The following is a 13,734-nucleotide window of genomic DNA, read 5'->3' as shown; positions in this document are numbered from 1 at the left end:
CCCCTTCTTGTCGGGAGGCTGTGCCAGTACATCATGGATGGGGAATGGCCTAGCCTGGGGGTTGTGGGGCAGGGGGTAGTCCACCCTCAGCCACAGTAAAGCAAAGGGGTATGTAATCTACAGCTAATTAATTTCAGAAGTGGGGGGGCGCAGCTGTTGGGTAGCTGGGCCTTGTATGGTTGGCTCATCTGGGGAGAGAATGAGGTGATGTTCCGAATAGCTCATAGTCCTCAGCCCTTTCCCTTCCCTCAGCCCCTGAGTGCACATCACACAACTGTGGAGTTGTAATTGGGAGAACTTACTAAGGGGACTTTGTTTCCACAGCTTGCCAACCCTGTAACGCTGCCCAAGTTAAATTTTGGGAAAGGAAATACCCAAAACCTCACGCCATACAAACAGCTGCTGGAAAGTAGGCTGTGGTACTAGGAGGAGAGGAAGGGCGAGGGCCCCCCTGGAGAGAGAAAGGGTGGCGCAGCGCACTTTTCTTGGCAGGTCCAGACACCACACGCTTTCCACATCGGGCCCCAGCGTTCACTCCATCAGCCGCGCTCTCATTCACTCACACTCTGGTGTGACTGCACCCAACCCCATGCTGGGTGCTGAGGATGCAGCTGACCAAAATGGGGTACCTGCACCGGGGCCCCAAACTGTATGTCTCTGGAGGGGGAGGTAAAGAGGTTCGGAGAAGGGGATCCTAGAGGAAGCATCAGTTCAGTTCAGTCGCTCAGTCGTGTCCAACTCTGCGACCCCGTGGACTGCAGCACGCCAGGCTTTCCTGTCCATCACCAACTCCTGGAGCTTGCTCAAACTCATGTCCATGAGTCAGTGATCTCATCCTCTGTCATCCCCTTCTCCTCCCACCTTCAATCTTTTGCAGCATCAGGGTCTTTTCTAACGTGTCATTTCCTCACATGAGGCGGCCAAAGTATTGGAGCCTCAGCTTAAGCATCAGTCCTTCCAACGAATATTCAGGACTGATTTCTTTTAGGATTGATTGATCTACTTGGAGTCCATGGGTCTCTCAAGAGTCTTCTCCAGCACAACAGTTCAAAAGCATCAGTTCTTCAGTGCTCGGCCTTCTTTATGGGCCCCAGAAGTGATCTTTCCTCTTCGTCAGCAGCTTAACCCAGCTGGAAGAGGCACGTCGGGCCAGACACACTTCAAGCACAATGCTCCCCTCACCTCAGGCTTGTCCACTAACCTTGGGGAAGGTCCGGGGCTCTGTTTCACCCCAACAACCTGAGTATCTGGACCTCAAGGTCCGAGGCTGTCCCCAAGAAGAGTGCTACCAAATATGGCCTGATGACCTCTGACCCCTCTGTTTAAAAGCTACACTAAGCTCTGTGAGACTGAGAGAGGGATCCGCAGGCCTGCTCCTCCACCATCCCACAGTGTGAAGCAGGCATCATGGTTAAGAACGTGGGCTGTGGGGACTTCCCTGGTGGCCCAGAGGTTGAGGATCCACCTTCCTCTGCAGGGGGCACAGGTTCTATCCCTGGTCGGGGAACTAGATCCCATGTACAACCAAGACCCAGCGCAGAAAAAAAAAAAAAAATGGGCTTATGGAGTCTGGCTGGGGCTTTGAACCCTAGCTTCTCCACTTACTAGCTGTATGACCGTGGCAACTTGTGGCCTTCTAAAAATGGTATTACTGTGAATTAGATAATGCATACGAAGTGTTCAGTGCAGTGGTGGCACTTGGTAAACACTCATTGAATGGCACCCTAACAAGGTTTACAGGGTCTTTCTAGCCAAATCCTCCAACATGGTGGCCAAGAGCCCAGGATAGTCCATTTTAGGAACATCTGGGATACTGGTCTGCTTCTAGATTTTGCTATAGACGGTAGACTCAAAAATGACTCTGAAGGAGCCTCCTTGGCTCCCAGGCTTCCCAGACTCTCTGGTCCACAGGGAGAAGTATTTCTGGATTAGATAAAATCAAGGTAGGGCACAGGACCCAGCAGGTCTGCACACCCCATTGTAACAAAATTCCCAGGGCCGAGCAGAAAGAAAACAGGACATGATTGGGATTTCACTCAAGAATGTGTCTTTATTGAAGAATTTGTAAGAAAAAAAGATGGAACCTCTATAAAAAGAGGAGATGTTGCCTCCAAACAGCAGGGAGGAATGAGAGACCTGGGTGATTTCCCAGAAGTCAATGTTTCTGGCATGACTGGCTCCCCTTTCCTGGCAAGCACTAGAGGGTATCACACTCCAGCCAGCAAATCCGCCCCACCCCTCCCATCGTCTCCTCCCTGTCCAGTGAGTCCTGGACTCCCCACAGTCACTCACCAATGACTTTCTGAGGACCCAGGTATAGGTGTGCGAGGTTTACCTCTTAATGGGGTCAAAGTGGGTTCTGCTTTGGAAAATTCAAACAGGAATGTAAAATGGTTTGAGCTCCTTCTAGTCCAACCAAGGATGACTACATCCAGCCCCTGTGAAGGGATAGGGAGCACAGAATTTCGCTCCTGAATGCGCACACTTGAGGGTAAATGGACTATGTCACAGTCTGCTCTTTATTAACACGGAGAACGGAAACAAGGTTAGAAGAATATATAACATCCGTTAAAGAGTCACTGAATTCTCGACGGCAGGAGGAGCACTGAGGCTTTCTGATCCAACAAGTGCTCCTGCTGGCTGCCCTGAAGTCCTGGGGATGGTCATTCCTCTCCGGCTGGGAGGTTGTCCTCAATCCGCCTGATGAACCTCATCCGGATTTCTGTCACACCGTCTCCTTTCAGGGTGTCCTGGACAAATTTGGCCTCCACAGCCATCTGGACCTGGGGGACAGTGTGAAAATATGGGGCAGCTGCCTGGCCACAGCCTCTGTGAAATCACTGGGGATGCAGCTATAACTGCCTCACCTAGAGCAGCCTAAACAAGGGGGTTGGTTTCCACAAGGACAAGGTTGCTAGTTCCTATGAAAAAAGGCAGTGGCCCCGACCCAACAGGAGAGACTTAGCAAAGAACACTCACAAATTAAACTGTCACCAGATAAGCCAATCTGGGAACGGATGCTCTCAGGCTTTGGGGGCTGACAGCACCACCTCTCAGCCTAAGCAATGAGGATCAACACCACAGAGATCTCCAACTTGGATCCTACGCTTGGCAGCCTTGTCATCTCCAGCAGTGAAGGTGAGCTCTAAACCCTTCTTTTCACTCTCATTCATTCATTCAAACATTTATTAAGACCCTACTACCTTTCAGGTGTCTCAGAAGGAAAAGAGCTACACTCACCATCTCCAAGGCTCCTCGCAACACCCCACACAAGAGATTGGAATAAATAAGGGATGAGTGGTTATCAGGAAGTTCCACGAAGTCCACCAAGGGATTATTTTCCAAAATGAGGGAGAATTCGTCACCAGCTGGGCTCCAATTGGTGATGCTTGGAGTGATGCCCAAGTACATCTTGAATGCCACCTGTCAGGAGACACACAATGGCACTATGGGAAGAGCAGGAGGGGCTGTGCACCAGGGAAGGTGATGTGATGGGACCGGAAAGGGGACTTAAATGGCTCTGGAAAAAAACTGGGGCCTCTGCAAGACACTGAAGCTTCAGGTATTCAGGGCAAAGGAGGAAAAGCAACTGTGCACAACTCCACACCCCTCTCCTTCCAGTGGGGCTTTACTCCACAGGGATGCTCCCAACCATTCTTCCCTTTTTCATAATCTATACTATTCTTAAACCACCAGCAAGGCTTCTTTGGCCCAGACAGCTGCCTAGCTATTCTTCTGGAATACTAAGGGCCTCTCTAAGGGAGAGGGTGGTAAGCAGTGCCTTCCAATGATAATTCTTCAGCATGGCCTGGTGGCCCAGGATAATGACCTTGGCAATGACATCTGCAGTTTCCCGAAAGTCATGGCACCTCCCGACGTTTGACCGTGCCAAGAAATCTTCAATCAGTCGGACTCCAATGTTATAGCCCCTGGGAAAGAAATGAGAGAACCGACTATATTATGGGGTCTGAATGTCTTATGTCTGAATGTAATGCTGTTGGTGGTACAGGGACAATGAGGACAATCCCCAAACCTCCCAATAAATAAGCAGTGGAAACAGCACCCGAAGGGTTGGCTATGACAGAGGACCTTGTTCTGGGCTCTAAGGGACCACGTAGACTCGGCGTGCTCAGGAGTCCCATTTCTGTCTCTCCCACAGAGGAGCCCACTCACATTCTGTCCAGCTGTTTGTTCACATCTTCATCATTTTCATAGTCCTTGCAGAGCTGGGTAACTAGAGCCCCGTAGGTCAGGGTGAAGAGCTCAGAGCTCTAAAAGAGATTGAAAAGGCAGTCAGGAGCAAGCCACACAAAAGAGAAGGTTTGGTGAGAGTCTAGATCAGCCTCAATGCAACTGGCAGAATTCAATGGAAGGCTATGGTGTCCCGTGGGAAAGAGCATCATCCTCTGTGGAGTAACCAAAGAATCTGGCTCCCTAGGGTCAATGCGACAGAGCTGCAACCAGACCCACTCGAAAATGGGCTGGGAAAGGTGCCTCATCCACTGAGCAGTCACCCTTCCAACACACCGAGGTGACTTCTGCTGACCCAGGACCCCAGCATAGCTGCCAAGCCGAACTGCACTCCTGAGGCCCCATCTAGCAGCAGCAGAGGAGTGGGGAGGAAGGAAGTACCAGATGAAGTCCACTGCACTAGTGAAGACCCCTCCAAGTCACCAACAGGGGGAAAAATAATGTTCCTCTTGACACAGCTGAAGTGTTTGTAGGAAAGGGGTAACTGAAGGAAATACAATCTTTTCTGTGCCTGGAACACAATATTGACCTGGACTGGCTTCTATTACAACCACAGTTAGAATCACAGAATCTCTTTCTCAGATAAAGAATCCTGTCACCTACCTACCAAAAAACAGAGAGATGGGAAGGTGAAAGGAACAGCAAACACCAAGACTATAGAATAAAAGCAGCAGGTTGGAGCAAAGGCATTATCAAAGTTAAACAAAGTGAGAAACGTGTTAACATCTGGGTCAACGTACTTACATAGAAATAAGGCTGAAAATCAAGTGCCACCCAACCAGTCCCTTCTGCATGGAGGCTTGTCAGACTTGCAGAAGAGCACCCTTCTGTCTGCAAGTCTTCTGGGGAAGAAAGTATAACTCAAGTCAAAGCCCAGGCTCCCAGGACCCATCGTTCCTCACCTCATCCTCAGGGCCTGGCGATGAGGTCACTGCAAGAATAGTAATGCGAATGCCTTTTGCTTACATACTGCATTCTATTTTTCATTATCTCAGTTTCCACTCCACACTAACTCTGTAAAGCATAAAGGGCAGGAACTAATCTGGTTTTAGAGATGAGGAAACTTCAGTAATTTGTCCAAGGACAGATAATTATTGACAAAAGTAATTGGGGGGACAGAAACCAGAAGTTTCTAAGCCACTGTTCATTCTGTTCACTGTGCCCAACAACTGCAGTATTAATCACCTCCCCCCAAAAAAACAAAAGATAGCTATACTACGGAGTCAAAAACAATCAGCTTCTGAATAAGTAAGCTCTCTGAATTCAACTAAAACAGGTCAGGGTATCTCCAAGATCAGGGTATATTACCAAGTATGGCAGTTAAAGGGGAGCTATTAAGGAGAAGAATGATTTTTAGTAAAGTTAAGGGTTTGGCATTAGAGTGGCCCGGGCATGAATGGATGGAGACAGTCCAGCAGTAACCAGTCCATAGAGTTGGCGCCACTGCATTAAATCAGAAGAGCGTTCCTTGCATTATTAATGAATCCTAGGACTGAGAATCCAAGAGCCTTGCCCACCATGATGCCAAGTAACATACATATCACGATGTTATTAAGCACTTCACACATGCAGCAGCCCCCAATTTATCAATAAGAAAAATCAAGGCCCTAAACAGATCTGTTGGTGCTCACAGAATCAATAAGCCTGGAATCTGGGAATGGAATATGACCCAGACTCTCCACAGCCTCTCTTAATTTCTAAGTTTATCTCCACTCAATTATGAACCAAGCCTATGTGGAATAATAGCTCATGACATAAATAGTGCACGACAACAGAAAAGGTCTTCAGACTTTAAAAACAGGAATGAGCTGTAGTGTAGGAAAAACCTTTCACTCAAGGTTTACTATGTACCAGAAACTACCTAACAGGAGGGAAACAAGCAATAAACTGAATAAATAAATGGTTTGCCAGACAGTATAAGAGCCACGGAGGAAAATGAGTGTAAAAGATTAGTGAGTATTTATGTTCACCGATATGTATATGGGGGGGGGGTCAATTTTAGATAGGGTAGTTAGAAAAGGCCTCATTAAGATGACGGTTGTACAAAGACCCGAAGGTAATAAGGGAAAGCCATGAAGATATGTAGGGGAAAAAATTGGAGGCAGCAAGTATAAGGCCCTGAGGGAGTATGTCTGCTATGTGTGAGATACAGCTAGGAGAGCAGTGTGACCAGAGATGAGTAAACCCAAGAGAGAACAGAAGAGGAACTCAGAGAAGTAACAAGAGGCTGCAGTCTGAAGACCCTTATAACTTAAGGTTCCACGGTACCATAAAGGTCACATAATTCAACCAGACCCATTTTGTCACTGAACATAAGCACATTCTTCCTCCCAACAGAAACAGGAATCTCTTCGCAAAACTTCTACTTTCAGACTGCTTTAAGTATGTTTAATAGTAACGATCATTAACATTTATAAAACTTTTAGAGTATCTTCACAGACAGTTACTTATTGATCTTCACAACAACCATGAGAGGTCAGCAAAATAAACACTATTTATCCCCATTTTACAGGTGATAGGTTAAGTAACTGAGACTCACTCTTCTTAGTGCTGAGCACTGTCCTGTAAAAAGTTATTAAGTCTTCCTAAGTCGCTGCTTAATCTCCCTGAGTATCAGCTTTTCCCAGCTGTACAGTGGTGGCAACATTATGTGCCCTTCAGGATTATCAGTGAGACAACGTGTGTAGAGTGCCTGCTGCATAGCACCTACTCAAGAAGTAGGTGCGGTAGGATTCCCCCGGCAGTCCAGGGGTTAAGACTCCACACTTCCACTGCAGGGGCATGGGTTCAATCCCACATAAGGCCAAAAAAAAAAAAACAGTAGATGTTGTTATTTTTGTTCTTAAACTGCTTCTCCGTGGTGTGGTGCCAGAAAGCACTCTGAACTAGGTTCAAAGAGGGAGATTCTGAATCACTATAAAGAACTTCAAAGCAATTAGTAAGGATACAGGGTTTATAGTCAGAAGACCTGATTCTAAGTATAGAGTTGTCACTGGCTGAAAGACTTTAGCTAAGTCACTTCACTCTGCTGAACTTCAATCTTTTCCCAACAAAAAAAGTAACAGTGAAATCTGTCGTGCCAATCACAGGGTTGATGGAACGGAGGGTCTAATGAGATAATGGACTTAAAGATGCTTTGCAAACCAAGAAACCACAGGAGTGAGTTCATGCTGGCAAAGTCAAGTACTTCAGGCACCCTGTGCAGAGTAAGTTAAGCCAAGCCCTACACTCAGGTCCTGCACTTGATGGTTTTCAGGCAGCTTTGTAGTCAGTGCACCAAACAAAACATCAAAACTCCTTAGGGGGCTAACCTTTGGAGCTAAAGTTCCAAGATACTTATTAAGAGTCATACTTACTATTTTTGTCAACACAAATAATCCAGTGTGACTGCCCTGCAAGATGCTAGGGAAGGAAGGTCAGTAACAGGACGGAGTCCCTCCCTCTTCGTCACTCTCCAGCCTCCTGTCAAGAGAGATTCTGAGGGCTGCTACTTAAGTAGTAACTCATCTGAGCTCTGGAGAATAGTCACAACACAAAAAAAGGGCAGGCCTAAACACACCAAGGTTAGTTAACATCTTTACTAACAAGAATGCCTGTGTGGTGACCATTTTGTAGTGTATAGTGTTGCTGCTGCTGCTAAGTCGCTTCAGTTGTGTCCGACTCTGTGCGACCCCATAGACAGCAGCCCACCAGGCTCCGCCGTCCCTGGGAGTCTCCAGGCAAGAACACTGGAATGGGTTGCCATTTCCTTCTCCAATGCAGGAAAGTAAAAAGTGAAAGTCAAGTCACTCAGTCGTGTCCAACTTTAGCGACCCAATGGACTGCAGCCCACCAGGCTCCTCCGCCCATGGGATTTTCCAAGCAAGAGTACTGGAGTGGGGTGCCATTGCCTTCTCTGTGTATAGTGTTAGGTTGGTGCAAACGTAATTGTGGTTTTACATTGTTGAACTCTGCTGTTTGATACTGGAATACGTTCTTAAATAAATGTGGTCATGTTATACATCATTTTAATGTGTACGTCTCACTTTATGATTTTTTGCTAATGACACTACTTGCTGTTTATTTTATGTTTATTCTATTTTGTTATTTTTAAAAAATATTTATTTGGCCGTGCCGGGTCTTAGTTATAACATGTGAGTTCTTGGTTGCAGCATATGGGATCTAGTTCCTGGACCAGGGATCGAACCTGGGCCCTCTGCACTGGAAGCTCAGAATCTTAACCACTGGACCACCAGGAAAGTCCCTTATGTTTATTTTAGACTAGGGAAATGATGTTACACAAAAAGCAAATTTGAGCGATTTTCTTATTCAAGTTCAAAATGGGTCATAAAACAGCAGATACAACTCGCAACATCAACAACGCATTTGACCCAGGAACTGCTAATAAATGTACAGTGCAGTGGTGGTTCAAGAAGTTTTGCAAAGGAGACAAGAGCCTTGCAGATGAGGAGCGCAGTGGCCGGCCATCGGAAGTTGACAAGCATGCAACGACAATGGCCAATTGAGAGGATCATCAAGGCTCATCCTGTTAAAACTACACGAGAAGTGGCCAAAGACCTCAACGTCAACCATTCTATCGTTCAGCACTTGAGGCAAACTGGAAAGGTGAGAAAGCTCAATAAGTGGGTGCCTCATGAGCTGAAAATCAAAAAAATCATCATTCTGAAGTGTCATCTTCTCTTACGCTATGCAACAACAAACCATTTCTCAATCAGATTATGATATGTGACGAAAAGTGGATTTTATGTGACAACCAGTAACAGCCAGCTCAGTGATTGGACCAAGAAGTTCCAAACCACTGCCCAAAGCCAATATTGCACCAAAAGATGGTCACAGTCACTGTTTGGGGGTCTGCTGCCTGTCTTTTCCACTACAGCTTTCTGAATCTTGGTGAAACCATTATATCTGAGAAGTAGGCTCAGCAAATCGATGAGATACACTGAAAACTGCAACGCCTGCAGCTGGCATTGGTCAACAAAAAAGGGCCCAATTCTGCTCCAAGACAACGCCTGACCACAGGTCGCACAACCAGCGCTTCAAAAGCTGAACGAATTGGGCAACAAAGTTTTGCCTCATCTGCCACATTCACCTGACCTCATTCGACCGACTACCACTTCTTCAAGCATCTCGACAACTTTTTGCAGGGAAAATGCTTCCACAACCAGCGGCAGACAGAAAATGCTTTCCAAGAGTTCGTCGAATCCCAAATCACAGATTTTTACACTATAGAAATGAACATGCTTATTTCTTGTTGGCAACAATGTGTTGTTTGTACAACCAAAAAAATGTGTTGGTTCCTATTTTGATTAATAAAGATGTGTTTGAGCCTAGTTATAATGATTTAAAATTCACAGTCCAAAACCACAGTCCAAACAAAAAATTATGTTTGCACCAACCTAATAACATCGAATCACGATATGCACATGGAACTAGCATAGTGTTGTAGATAAACTTTAATGTAAAAAGAAAAAGGATGCTGGGACTTCCCTGGTGGTCCAGTGCTCAGGACTCCATGCTTCACTGTAGAGGGCATGGGTTCAATACCAGGTAGGGGAAACTGAGATTCCTCAAGCTTCTTGCTGTGGCCAAAAATAAATAAATAAAGATAGTGAAACTGATGTTGATAGCAATGAAGACACTTGCCCAAGGTCACACAAGTAAGCAGTGAAGCCAGGACTCAATCCCAGACACGTCTATGCTCCTGGCATTGTATATTTTTCAACCTCTCTCATAGAGGACTGCTTCTCAGGGTTAGGGACTAGGACTTCAACTCTGCATTTCCCACAATGCTTTGCACAGAGCTGGGCCCCAGGAAAAGTTTGCTAGACAAATGGGTTGTTTCTCTTTGCACAGATTAAAAGCAGAGATCTAATTACTTGGTCATATTAACCATTTACGTTTCGGAAGGGTTAACTGGGAACACAGCAATTAGCAGAAGGCTGGGCTGATTGGGAAGTGGACTGCTAGAGGCAGAAGCTCCCCAGGCAGACAGGAAAGAAGGGGAGCACGTCAAAACCAGGTGGCTACAAAGAGGATCACGTGACAAGCCTCAGGTGGGTACCAATAGGAACTGAATGACAGGATGCACCAAACCTTCATGTCACTCACTTAATACAGATTGCCTAGTGCCAAGCATCATTTTAGGTGCTGGAAGTACCGCAGTTAACAAATCAACCCTTGCTTTCGTAGAGTTATTCTCATGGGGCGACTATAAACAAACAAGTAGATACATAATTTATAATGAAGCATTTTAAATGAAATAGACAGTGCTTGAAGAGAAACAGAGTAAGAGGATTGAGAACTAGTCAGGTGGAGGTGAGTACCTGTAAATGAGGTGAGGAGGAGCTACTCTCTGGGGGAAAGGTTCCAAGCAGAGACCACAGCAGTAGCAAAACTCTTGAAGCAGGAGTGCACTGATGCCGGTCCCTAATTCCCTCAATTCACCAAAACTAAGTGAATACTGAGGGTTGCCAGGTGGGGACTGAAGGTTCCTGCTAAACTTGTATTAAAAGTTTCAATGTTGGTTTCAAGTTTTTTAAAAAGATACGAAAAAGAGTTAGATATGAAAACTAAACAGGAAAACTTCTGATATCTGCTCACAGAGGAAAAGGAGAGGAAAATAAACATTTACAATGTCCCTTGCATTTTACACTGTTATCTCACTTAATCCTAGAAAGGCATTATTTCCCCATTGTATAGATAAGTAAACTGAGGACCAATCAGGATTCCAACAAATATCCATGCTTTTTACAATACATCAGGGGTCACCAACCTCTGGGATCTAAGGCCTGATGATCTGAGGTGGAGCTGATGTAGTAACAGAAATAAAGTGCACAATTATGTAACGCGCTTGAACCATCCCCAAATCACCTGCACCCCACGCCTCATGGAAAACTGGCCTCCATGAAACTGGTTCCTAACTCCAAAAAGGTTGGGGACCACTAACCTGCATGACACTGCTGCCTAGCAAAACACTCTTCTTCCTTTTTCTTCTTATTTCCTCCAAAACAGGAATTCTTAACCTATGATTCACAGAGTATTTTCGGGGGCCCACAAGTTCCCCCTAAATGTAAGTAAATGTCTGTTTATGTTTGTCTATTTACTATTCCTGGGGAGGTCCACAGCTATTATCTACTTTTCAAAGAGATCCGACAGAGGAAAAGTACAGTACTACTCTGGAGTAACAGGGCCTCCTGCTGCCCATATTTGATGGCTGTTCCTGGTATAAGATACAAAGGTGTAATGGAAGTTGTCATCGTTTGTAGAGCTGAGTGTCAACAAAAGGCCGCAGATCTGCCCTGCATGCGACCTTCAATAACTCAGTTTGTAAATCAGAAAATAAAGACAAATGGGCAATTCTAGAGGAAGTAAGAAGATGCCAAAGAAAAGAAACACCTGTCAAGAAATCCCCTTAGTTTGGAGAAAAACATCATCCACTTTACTTTCCAGGCCAGCCCCCATCGGCAGCCAAACTTTCTAGGATAGATGGTGTCCTACTATTTCCAGGACAAGAAAGGAGCCTGTCCACCTTCACCAGAGGGGGACCACTTACGGTCTACTCTGGCCCACTCCTTACTCTCTTGCTTTCTGGTTAAATCAGTACCTGAGCATCTCACAATGCCCACGGCACAATGTGGGAGACATTATAGTCCAGTAGTCTGAAGCATTAGCTTTGAAGTCAGAGAGACATGGGTTCAAATCCTAACTCGTCTTAGCTGTAAATAGGGGCAAGTTATGCAACCTCTGAGTTTTAAAACGGCGATTTTATCATCCACCTGACGAGTTATTTTGCGGGTTAAATGAGGTAATAGACGTAAAGTGCTTGGCCCAGCGCCTAATGCAGCAAGAGAGCAACAGTGGGAGCTACTATTATCGTCGCCGTCGTTGTTGGTCTCGTACCCAATCGCACTCAGGTGGCGGGGGAAGAGGTCTTCGAGCTCCTCCAGCGGCCCTCCAACCTGCCCCGCACCCGGCACGCTCCCAGAGCTAATCTCCGCTCTCGACCCACCAATGAGCCCCTTCCTTCCCTCCAGCGGAACCACTCCCTCCCCGGGCTGGTAGAAGGCGCCTTTCCAGTTGAGACTTGCACCCCGCGCTGGGCCCCTTCCCCAGAACACCTCCATTCCGCCCCACCCGCCGAGGTCACACGCTCCGGTTACCATTTTCTTGCTCTCGGTGCCACGGTTCGCCTGCCTCGACATGGTGCCGGCCGCCTTACCCTGCCTCGCCACAGACCCACTCGGCAACCCCTCCCAACACTGCTCGACCCAGCTAGCTGCCCCCTCAGCGTTAAGGATTGACCGGCACCGACTCACCGCGCCTGCGCAGCTGGCCGCGGGGCACCACGGGACTCGTAGTCCGGCAGACGAGGGTTCTTCCCGCCCAATAAACGCCGAACCACAGCACCCAACAGCCCCACTGGCAACACCGCCCCTTAGTGCAGCCCGACTACAACTCCCAGAATGCTCCGCGCACAGAGGACTCTTGTAACATGGCTCCCTATCGCCTGGTTTATGGCCGCTGGGTGGCGTCCGCAGCTTGCAGTAATCCTGTATCATCCACACAGTTCTTTCCCACCCTGCCTAACCCTCACTCTGATGCTCCGCAAATTCCTCCCGCCAGGGATGGTCTTGGAAAGTCCCTCTTTCAAACTAGCTTCTTCCGCTGTTGCTGCAATTCAGAGGCAGAAGCTCCTAGGATGTCCCAGAAAATTGGCCATGGCTCCTGCACAGATCTGGTTGCTTCTTTACAAAAATATTTGATGACCACCTACTATGTGGCAAGTATTTCACCAGTGACTTTCTCTTCGAACCGTCATCTGTCCCCAAACCCCAAAGGCAGCGAGCACCTGCATCCTACCACCGTGGCTTCCTGATGAAATATCCAGTCTGATAAAGTTCAGGTCAATTTCTCCCTCTCTCTTCCCTAGAACAAGACTGGTTCCCAGAAAAGAAAGATCACTGGCGTTGGTAGCAGCCAGTTCTGGATTTTAATCCTAGCTTTGCCATTTTAGGCAAATTGCTGGCTCTCTCGGTTGTTGTGAAGATTGGTGAGACATGTATGCAGAGCACTTGGCACAAAGTAAACGTGCATTCCCTTTCTTTCAGCCACTCTCTTGAAAAGCACAGCCCTGCAAACAGGCCCCAGAAATACGAGGGGAATGAGCTGGCCACACCCTCACCCATCACCAAGGGGAAGTCCTACCGTCCCTGACCATAGTTCTTTGGTTTCAGCTCCAACCATCCCTGCCTGGCTAGTCAGTTCTGAGAGGACTGTGCTATGAGTCCCTGAGCCCCATCTTCTGACTTAGGCCTGGTAGCCTGACTCTGGCAGCTGCATTCTAGCCCCTAGTCTTCACCATGACAACCAGCCAGACCAGACTTGAGCCACCCTGGCTGGGGAAGGCTGGGGGGCCCAAGCTGCTCAGCCTGAAAACCAGTACCCAAGATTCCCCCAGTCTGTCCCTCTCGGTGCAGAACCAAT

General features: G+C 47.1%; 1 protein-coding gene across 1 annotated transcript; it reads right to left on the bottom strand.

Moving 5' to 3' along the window:
- Positions 1 to 2,024: 2,024 nt before the first annotated feature.
- Positions 2,025 to 12,547, bottom strand: TRAPPC3 (trafficking protein particle complex subunit 3). The gene is made up of 5 exons (XM_052637352.1): positions 12,411 to 12,547; positions 4,174 to 4,271; positions 3,830 to 3,929; positions 3,241 to 3,423; positions 2,025 to 2,783 (listed from the first exon to the last, which is right to left on the bottom strand). Exons 1-5 carry the CDS (start codon positions 12,450 to 12,452, stop codon positions 2,664 to 2,666), a joined length of 543 nt encoding a protein of 180 aa, XP_052493312.1. The 5' UTR covers positions 12,453 to 12,547; the 3' UTR covers positions 2,025 to 2,663.
- Positions 12,548 to 13,734: the final 1,187 nt, after the last annotated feature.

Source organism: Budorcas taxicolor, chromosome 3 (assembly GCF_023091745.1).
Source record: "Budorcas taxicolor isolate Tak-1 chromosome 3, Takin1.1, whole genome shotgun sequence".
Lineage (NCBI taxonomy): Eukaryota > Metazoa > Chordata > Mammalia > Artiodactyla > Bovidae > Budorcas > Budorcas taxicolor.
The sequence above is the reverse complement of the archived record's forward strand: the minus strand, read 5'-3'. Positions and strand labels throughout refer to the sequence as shown.

Coding starts and splice junctions, on each gene's coding strand:
- TRAPPC3 (XM_052637352.1), bottom strand. CDS start 12,452: ATGTCGAGGCAGGCGAACCGTGGCACCGAGAGCAAGAAAATG. Junction 3,930..4,173: donor AACAAACAGCTGGACAGAAT/GTGAGTGGGCTC, acceptor TTTCTTTCCCAG/GGGCTATAACATTGGAGTCC. Junction 3,424..3,829: donor CTGCAGATGTCATTGCCAAG/GTCATTATCCTG, acceptor GTCTCCTGACAG/GTGGCATTCAAGATGTACTT.